Source organism: Mandrillus leucophaeus, unplaced genomic scaffold (assembly GCF_000951045.1).
Source record: "Mandrillus leucophaeus isolate KB7577 unplaced genomic scaffold, Mleu.le_1.0 Scaffold11, whole genome shotgun sequence".
In the NCBI taxonomy this organism is placed as follows: Eukaryota; Metazoa; Chordata; class Mammalia; order Primates; family Cercopithecidae; genus Mandrillus; species Mandrillus leucophaeus.
Window position 1 is genome coordinate 3,222,733 of NW_012099209.1, and position 8,168 is coordinate 3,230,900.

General features: G+C 60.1%; 1 protein-coding gene across 7 annotated transcripts in view; it reads right to left on the reverse strand.

Annotated features, from left to right (window-relative positions):
* COPE (coatomer protein complex, subunit epsilon) overlaps window positions 1-8,168 on the reverse strand; it is a 26,580-nt gene that overhangs the window by 7,730 nt on the left and 10,682 nt on the right. For 6 of the 7 annotated variants that reach the window (XR_001007186.1, XM_011990593.1, XM_011990612.1 and 3 more), the window contains 4 exons: window positions 6,920-7,020; window positions 3,214-3,366; window positions 1,824-1,877; window positions 1,057-1,138 (listed from right to left, as the gene is read on the reverse strand). Coding sequence is in view for 6 of the 7 variants with exons in the window: in XM_011990593.1 (XP_011845983.1) it covers window positions 1,057-1,138; window positions 1,824-1,877; window positions 3,214-3,366; window positions 6,920-7,020 (390 nt within the window). In the remaining variant the exon portion in view is untranslated. The remainder of the gene's footprint in view (window positions 1-1,056; window positions 1,139-1,823; window positions 1,878-3,213; window positions 3,367-6,919; window positions 7,021-8,168) is intronic. The other variant, XM_011990611.1, reaches the window with a different exon arrangement.

Sequence of the window (8,168 nt, forward strand, 5' to 3'; positions counted from 1 at the left end):
GGGCCAGGGTCTGAGTGGGGACCACTGGGTCACCGGGCACATCGGAGGAGGATGAGTCAGCTCTGTGACCAGCAACTCTGACCTGCCCGCTTGCTCAGGACTGTGGGATACTTGCAGGGGGAGCCTGAGGTCAAGGCAGGCTGTAAAAACAGTTCAAACTACCCGAGAGGGCTGCCAGGGCCTGTCCCACCACACTGGACAGCCACTGGAAGTCCATCTGGGTGAGGCTCCAGCCCCGTGGCGGGCAGGGACGGGGAGCACATTTTTCCCCCCAGAGTTTTGCTCTTGTCACCCAGGCCGGAGTGCAATGGCACAATCTCGGCTCACCGCAACCTCCACCTCCCAGGTTCAAGCGATTCTCCTGCCTCAGCCTCCCAAGTAGCTGGGTTTACAGGCATGTGCCACTATGCCCGGCTAATTTTGTATTTTTAGTAGAGATGGGGTTTCTCCATGTTAGTCAGGCTGGTCTCGAACTCCTGACCTCACATGATCCACCCACCTCAGCCTCCCAAAGTGCTAGTATTACAGGCGTGAGCCACTGCGCCCAGCCAGGAAGTGTATTTTAACAGACCTGCACAAAAGAATGGCTCAGAAGGGGGCCAAGTCCCAGAAACCAGGAGAGGGGGTGTTGCCAGGCAGAGGTGCCCAGGCCTGGGAGCTGAGGACATCTCCACTGCTGCTATGGGAACACTGAACCCTGTCCCTGGCTGGGGACCAGGACCCTGGAGAGCAAAGCTGAGTCGCAGAAAACCCCAGGAAGCCCTGGGGGGAGGAGGGGCTGCCAGGCCAACCCAGACCCTCGAGTCCCCCTGCGCCTCAGGCTCAGGAACCCCTGTCCCCGTCCCCACCATCGCTCTGCCTCTGGCCAAGTCGCTTGGCTGTGAGAAGCCCGGAATGGAGTGAAGGCTGAGAGTTGTGCCAGGCTGGCAGGGGGCCATGGCCTGATCCTGGAGCCCCAGTGGAGTGGCCGGCAGCCTGGGCACAAGTGGGGGTGCCCACAGACCCTACTCAGCCAGGTGCCCGCAATGCCCGCCTGCCTCGTGGCCCAGGACTCACCGTGGCCAGGCTGACCCAGGCGGTGGCGAGCTGGGTGAGGGTGGCATCCTCGTCCAGGTCCTGCATTCTCTTCAGTTCTTTCCTGGGGTGGGGACAGAGGACGGAGGAGCTGAGCGGCCGAGAGCCCTGGCCTGGCTATCTCTGCCTTGTTCCCACTTGGGGCCCACCAGAGCCCGGGGATGGCCCCCACTATGTGCTCCCCTGCGTGCTCATACCCCACGACGAAGTGCCCGAGCTGCCCTGCCCGCCCCACCACGCAAAGGCCCCGGGAAGGCGGGACTGGAGCCAGCTACGGACCCCCGAGGTGGCTGGCACAAGGTAGGGCTCGGGAAAGACTCGCTCCATGGAAGATGGAACGCAGGGAAGGGCGACGGAGCTACAGCATGAACAACTCTCAGGCAAGGGCTTTGGAAACGGCAGCAGGGGAGTCCTGGACCACCAGCCATGGCCTCCGACCTGGTGATGCCACGTGCAGGCCCCGCCAGCCCCATGGCACAGTTACAAGCTGGCCCAGCGACATGTTCCTCCGGGCACGACCTCCACTCCCTCCATGAAGCCCACTCTCACCCTGTGGGACAGGCCCACCACTACTGCAGAGAGAGAAACTGAGGCACAGACAGCCATGGCCCTCCTCCCTGGCAACATACTGCAAGGAAGGGCTGAGTGACGGCAAGTCACCCCCACGGAAAGGAATAACGAGTAATGACAGCACCACAGACGCTCTGGGCCATGGCTCAGTATGGGTAGAGAGGAGTGGGAGGGCTCACCGGGCAAGATCCAGGCGGTCCAGCTTCAGCAGGATCTGCACTGTCATGGCCATGCTGCAGGACAAGGCGGGGGACGGTCAGCGGATGGCCACAGACACGCTGCATGGCCACTGCACACCCAGGGCTCACTTTGTGTGTCTGGGATGTTCTTAAGTCCTGTACTTAGGACCACCAGCCCCACCCAGTAGAGGGGGACACCCTCACTCCCACATTTCACCGCTCAGCTCAATCGGGCCTGGAAAGCTCGGCGGGGGGGTCCCCACGTTGGGGTTCCAGGCCCCAGCCCACTCACTGCCCATCTGGAGAAGCAGCCTCCATGGGCTGTGCTTGCAAACAAGGGCCCTGCCCGGACTCATCAACACCCTGGAGACGGTCAGTGCTCAGGAACAAGGCACTAGAGGAGGGCCACGCACCTGCCCCTGCACCTGTACCTGCAGCAGAGCCCTGGGGCCACCCACTCTCTGCAGGTCCCCTCATCCCTCTGGGCCCCCGGCGGCTGTGACCACCAATGACTTGTAAGACCTCTTGTTCTTGTTTTCCTGCCAACAGGAGCCAGCACCTGGACCAGCACTGAGTCAGCCGGCTTGCTGGCAGCGTGACAACCCTATTTCTTTTCTTTTTTTGTGTGTGAGACAGGGTCTGGCTCTGTTGCCCAGGCTGGAGTGCAGTGGCGCCATCACGGCTCACTGCAGCCTCCACCTCCCGGGCTCAAAGGATATTCCCGCTTCCGCCTCCTGAGTAGCTGGAACCACAGGTGCACGTCACCATGCCTGGCTGCCACCTGCAATTCTAAGCCCTCCGTGGACGGAGGTGGGATGGGAGCAGATCCACAGCGACCATGAAATGCCCAGCTTGCAACTCATAGTGGACAGCAGGCACTCCAGCGACAGCTCACGGGGAAGAACTGACACACTTTCTGTGACCAGTACCCTGGACGTGGCCTGGAGTCACATCTTGGGGTGGAGGGGAGCACCGACCTTGCTGTGCAGGGTTCCAGCACCCCAGCCCCAGAGGGCCCTGGAGGAGGGCCGGTATGGGGGGCCCAGGGAGGCCTGAGAGACTGGGCCCAGGGCCGAGACACAGAAGGCTTCGTGGGGGGTGGGGACGCAGAAACCGAGCAGAGACAAAGCCGCTTTCTGCTCTGCCCTTGGGAACAGAGGGTTTGCAGCCTGGGCACCGTGTCCTTGGAGCCGCAGCCTGGCGCACAGATGGGAGTGCCTCCCACACTGGGCAGGGGAGCTGGAGCCTGGACAGCAGGCCAGGACCTCATTTCAGCACCACCGCATTCTCTCCTCCCATGACGACGGCCAGCGAGGCCGTGCACAGCCTGGAGATGTGGCAGGGGGCACCTGCCTCCCTGGGCCGGCCCCAGAGCAGGGCGGCCACTCACCACTCCAGGCTGTCCCCCTGGTGCAGCGCACGCAGGGCGGCGTCCGGGTTCTGGTCGTGGAGATAGACGGAGGCAGCCATGAGCAGGAAGGTAGTGTTGGTCACGTCCACGCTTCTGCTCATCTCTCGGTCCAGCTCGGCCACGATGCTGTCCCTGGAAGACAGAGATGCTCAGGACCCACAGCTGGGGCGGCCCCTGTGGGACCTCAGAGGGTCCCCTTCCTTGGGAGCAGACAGGCTCACAGAGGGTGAGCCAGGCACTGGGGGTGCAGAGCAGCAGCAGGTCCCGAGCATCGAGCTGTCCCAACATGTCCTTCCTCCGTTCCTATGAAGCAGCCCTCATGTTGGGCCAGGCAAGGACCCCGAGGCTGGGAGATGTGGGGTGGGGCACCCCAAGAGGACATGAGGAGGCACCACCAGTCTCACACCAACCTCACCCACCTTCCTGAGGAGGCTGGTAGGCCCAGCTGGGACTCCTGACCCTAACCCATCAGCCCTGTGGGCTTCAAGGCCACATCTTCTAGCAGGAGGTTGGCCTGGGTGCCGAGGGGCTGGGCAGAAGGATGGGAGCCCTGGGGCACCCCCACTGCCAGGGCGCTGCCCTCAGTCCCTGAGAGCCCAGGGTGCTGGCTACGCCCTGAAGATGGCTAGCGTGCTGCGGGCCAGGGCCAGGCTTGAGCCCAGGAGAGGCTGAGGACCAGCTCAGCTATAAGGCCACAGGTCACCCATGCCTCCATGTCCCTAACTGGACCCAGACCCTCCATTCCCCATGGCTACTGAGCAGCTAACAAGAGACGGCAGGGGAGGGAGCCCCCCTAGACCAAAGCTGGTGTTCTTCTGGGTCCACACGCGGCTCTGTGACCCCATAAGCATCCACGCACGTCTGGGGGCTGTCTGCCCAGGGCCTGTGTCTGAGGTGTCACTGAGGGCATGGCATGTCTCATACCAACCAGGCTCCACCGAGGGCTCGCCACAGTGCCACGCCCGATGGACAAGTGACTTCAGGTCTGAGTCTGTTTCCCCGTGCTGAGGGACCATGTTACAGGGATCACGCAGGGGACGAGCAAGGAGCTCCCAAGACCACCTTACAAAGCTTCCTGAGGCTCCAGCACACAAGGGGACGTAAACGCTGCCAGCTGTTGTGGCGCTGGTACTGTAATGTTGTCATCCTAAGGTGTTACAGTTACCAATGGGGCCAGGCACTGTGGCTCACACCTGTAACCCCAGTGCTTTGGGAGGCCGAGGCAGGAGGATCGCGTAAGCCCAGCAATTCAAGACCACCCTGGGCAACCCAGTAGGACCCCTTTTTCTACAAAAAAGTAAAAAAGTCAGCTGGGCCTGGTGGCGCCTGTAGTCCCAACTACTTGGGAGGCTGAGGCAGGAGGATGGCTCCAGCCCGGGAGGTTGAAGCTGCAGTGAGCTGTGGTCGCACCTCTGCACTCCAGCCTGGGTGACAGAGGGAGACCATCTCAAAAACAAACAACAGCCACAAGACCAATTACTAGGGGGATCGCTTGAGCCCAGGAGTTTGAGACCAGACTGGGCAACATAGCAAAACCCCGTCTCTAAATAAAATACATATTAGCCAGGCATGGTGATGCGTGCCTGCAGTGCCAGGTACTCGGGAGGCTGAGGTGGGAGGATCGCTTGAGCCTGAGAGATCACGGCTGCAGTGAGCCAAGATTGTGCCACTGTATGCCAGGCTGAGCGACAGAGCAAGACCCTATCTCAAGAAAAGAAAACAAAATCAAAACCAAAACCAATTACTGATGGATGCTCCTCGTCCCGGGGGAGTCCTGCCGGTGAGGCAGCGGCTGTGCAGCCAGATGGACACACCACAAGCCCCTGCCTGGACCGCCTGCTCTCCGGGGCTGCTTTGCTGTGATGCTCACAGCAGCTGCTGCTCCTCGGGGACCCAGGGTTCCCTGCCTTCACTCCAGCTGGTGAAGTGTAGGGTGGGAGAAACAGTGGCCCTGGGAGGTCACCCGTCCGAATGTCCTGGAGCTGCTGTGACAAAGCACCACAACCCGGGTGGTTAAGGACAACAGGGCTTCGTTCCTCACAGCTCTGGAGGCCACAAGTCTGAAGTCAAGGTGGCGGCAGGGCTGGCTCCAACTGGAGGCTGGAGGGCAAGGCTGTCCGGGCCTCTCTCCCAGCTCTGGTGGCTGCCGGCCATTTGTGGCACTCCTTGGCTTAACATGTCACCCTAGTCTGTCTCTGTTGTCACATGGGCTTAACTCAGTGGGGCCTCTGTCTTCTCCTTTTATTTTTTTTTTTTCAGACAGTCTCCCTCTGTCACCCAGGCTGGAGTGCACTGGTGCGATCTTGGCACCACTGCAACCTCCGCCTCCCGGGTTCAAGCGATTCTTCTGCCTCAGCCTCCCAAGTGGCTGGAATCACAGACACCACATCCTGTTAATTCTGTATTTTTAGTAGAAATGGGGTTTCACCACGTTGGCCAGGCTGGTCTCGAAAACTCCTGACCTCAGGTGATCTGCCCACCTCAGCCTCCCAAAGTGCTGGGATTACAAGTGCGAGCCACTGCACCCGGCCCTCCTTTTCTCTCTTAAAAGGACACAAGTCCTTGGCTTTGGGGCCCACCCTAAATCCAGCATGTCTTCATCTCCTTATCTCTTAATTTGATCGGGAAAGACCCTTTTCCCAAATATCACATTCACAAGCATGTGGGATAGGATATGGACATACCTTTTGGGGGACACCATTCACCCCACTATGCTGCCTCTGCACTGGAGTCAGCTCCCAGGAACCCCAGGTTTCCTTGGGTGAAGGGAGGTGGTAGTTGGGGCACTGCCTCCGTGGGCCAAGGAAGAGCAGGATCACAGCAGAGTCTCCCCATGCCAGACCCTCACTCCGACCCCACAGCAGGAGGGGGCAAGGTTCCTGGGTCCCCACAGCCCAGCCTCCTCTCCCCTTGGCTGCCGCCCATGGGTGTTTGACAGATGCTGGCCTGTGGCTCAGGGGCAGGACAGGCGTGGCCTCACCCGCCCTCCACCTGAGCTCCAGGGGAGACACTGGCAGGTTGTAGTCCCCGACTAGCTGGGACTAGAAAACTGACTGGATTTGGGAGGCTGACGCAGGCAGACCTCCTGAGCTCAGGAGTTCGAGACCACCCTGAGCAACATGGTGAAACCCAGTCTCTGCTAAAATACAAAAAGTAGTCAGGCATGGTGGCGCGTTCCTGTAGTCCCAGCTCCTCAGGAGACTGAGGCACAAGAATCACTTGAACCCGGGAGGTGCAGCTTGCAGTGAGCCGAGATCACGCCACTGCACTCCAGCCTGGTGACAGAGCGAGACTCCGTCTCAATAGATAGATACATAAATAAACAAGAAAACTGACGGCAGGGCCCTGCCCCCGCTGCACCCGGGGCCATCTTGGGGCTCTGGGTGGTGCAGAGGGCTGTTCGGTAATTGATATTTTCAGTTCTAGGTTGAGAGAGTGCCTTGTGGTCCATGAGGGCATGTGTACACACAGCACTGTCTCTGACCCTCCCCTTTGAAGCAGGATCCATCATCAGCCCCCACTGCTGTGCAGGTGAGGGAAACTGAGGCATGAAGCAGCAGGGTAGCAGAGGGGAGAGGTGCCTAATCTGAGGGATGCTGTGCGCTGCACGCCACGCCCCCGCCCACCCAAGGTTCATAACCGACAGGCCCTGCGCCCCAGGCCGACCCATCCTCCGGGGCCTCACCTCCGGCTCTCGTGGGCGAGGTAGTCAGCGAACATGCGCACGGCCTGGAGCTCGGGGGCCGAGGAGGGCTTGATCTCGTCCAGGACCACGCCGAACTTCCTCTGCAATAGGGACGAGGCGTCAGCTGCACCCGTCCGTCCCAGAGGATTTCCACGTCCTCAGCTTGGCAGGCAGAGCCCCAGACAGGAAGCCCCTGCCCCACCAGGGACCCCTCAGCCCAGCAAGGGCCACCCTCACTGCAGTACACTGTGGAGGTGGGCATGGCGTCACCTGTCATAAGCAGCCAGGTGTGCCCTCATCTGCAGGGCCACACTGGCCCATGCCTTGAGCTGGGGACCCTGGCAGGTTACTGTCTCCCAGCAGCTGTCCATCTCTGGTGATGAGGGGAAGGAGGGGACAGGCATGTCACCCAGGAACAGGGCAGCAGCAGTTATGGGGGTTGTGGCATGCGCTTCTATAGAGTAGGACATGCCCCCAGCCAGCCCTGCCCCACCTACTGGCCCTCCCGAGGATGCCCAGACTGATACCACTGTCACATCTGCAGCCGGGGACCCATCCTTCACTGTGTTCCCTCCTAGATGGTTCCCCATTCTTATTGTTTTAGAGACAAGATCTTGCTCTGTTGTCCAGGCTGGAGTGCAATGGCGTGATCATGGCTCACTGTAGTCTTGACCTCCTGAGCTCAAGCGATCCCCCTGCCACAGCCTCCTGAGTAGCTGGGACTCCAGGCACATGCCACCATGCCTGGCTTATTTTTAAATTTTTTCTGTAGAGATGGAGGTCTCACCATGTTGCCCAGGCTGGTCTTGAACTCCTGGCTTCAAGCAATCCTCCCACCTCAGCCTCCCAAAGTTCTGGGATTACAGTTGTAAGCCACTGTGCCTGGCTCGTACCAATTATTTTAGGGAAAAAAATTGGCCAGGTGCGGTGGCTCATGCCTGTAATCCCAACACTTTGGGAGGCTGAGGCAGGCGGATCACGAGGTCAGGAGTTCGAGACCACCCTAGCTAATATGGTGAAATTGCGTGTCTATTAAAAATATAAAAATTAGCTGGGCGTGGTGGCTCAAGCCTGTAATCCCAGCACTTTGGGAGGCCGAGACGGGCAGACCACGAGGTCAGGAGATCAAGACCATCCTGGCTAACACGTGAAACCCCATCTCTACTAAAAGATACAAAAAACTAGCCGGGCGAGGTGGTGGGCGCCTGTAGTCCCAGCTACACAGGAGGCTGAGGCAGGAGAATGGCGT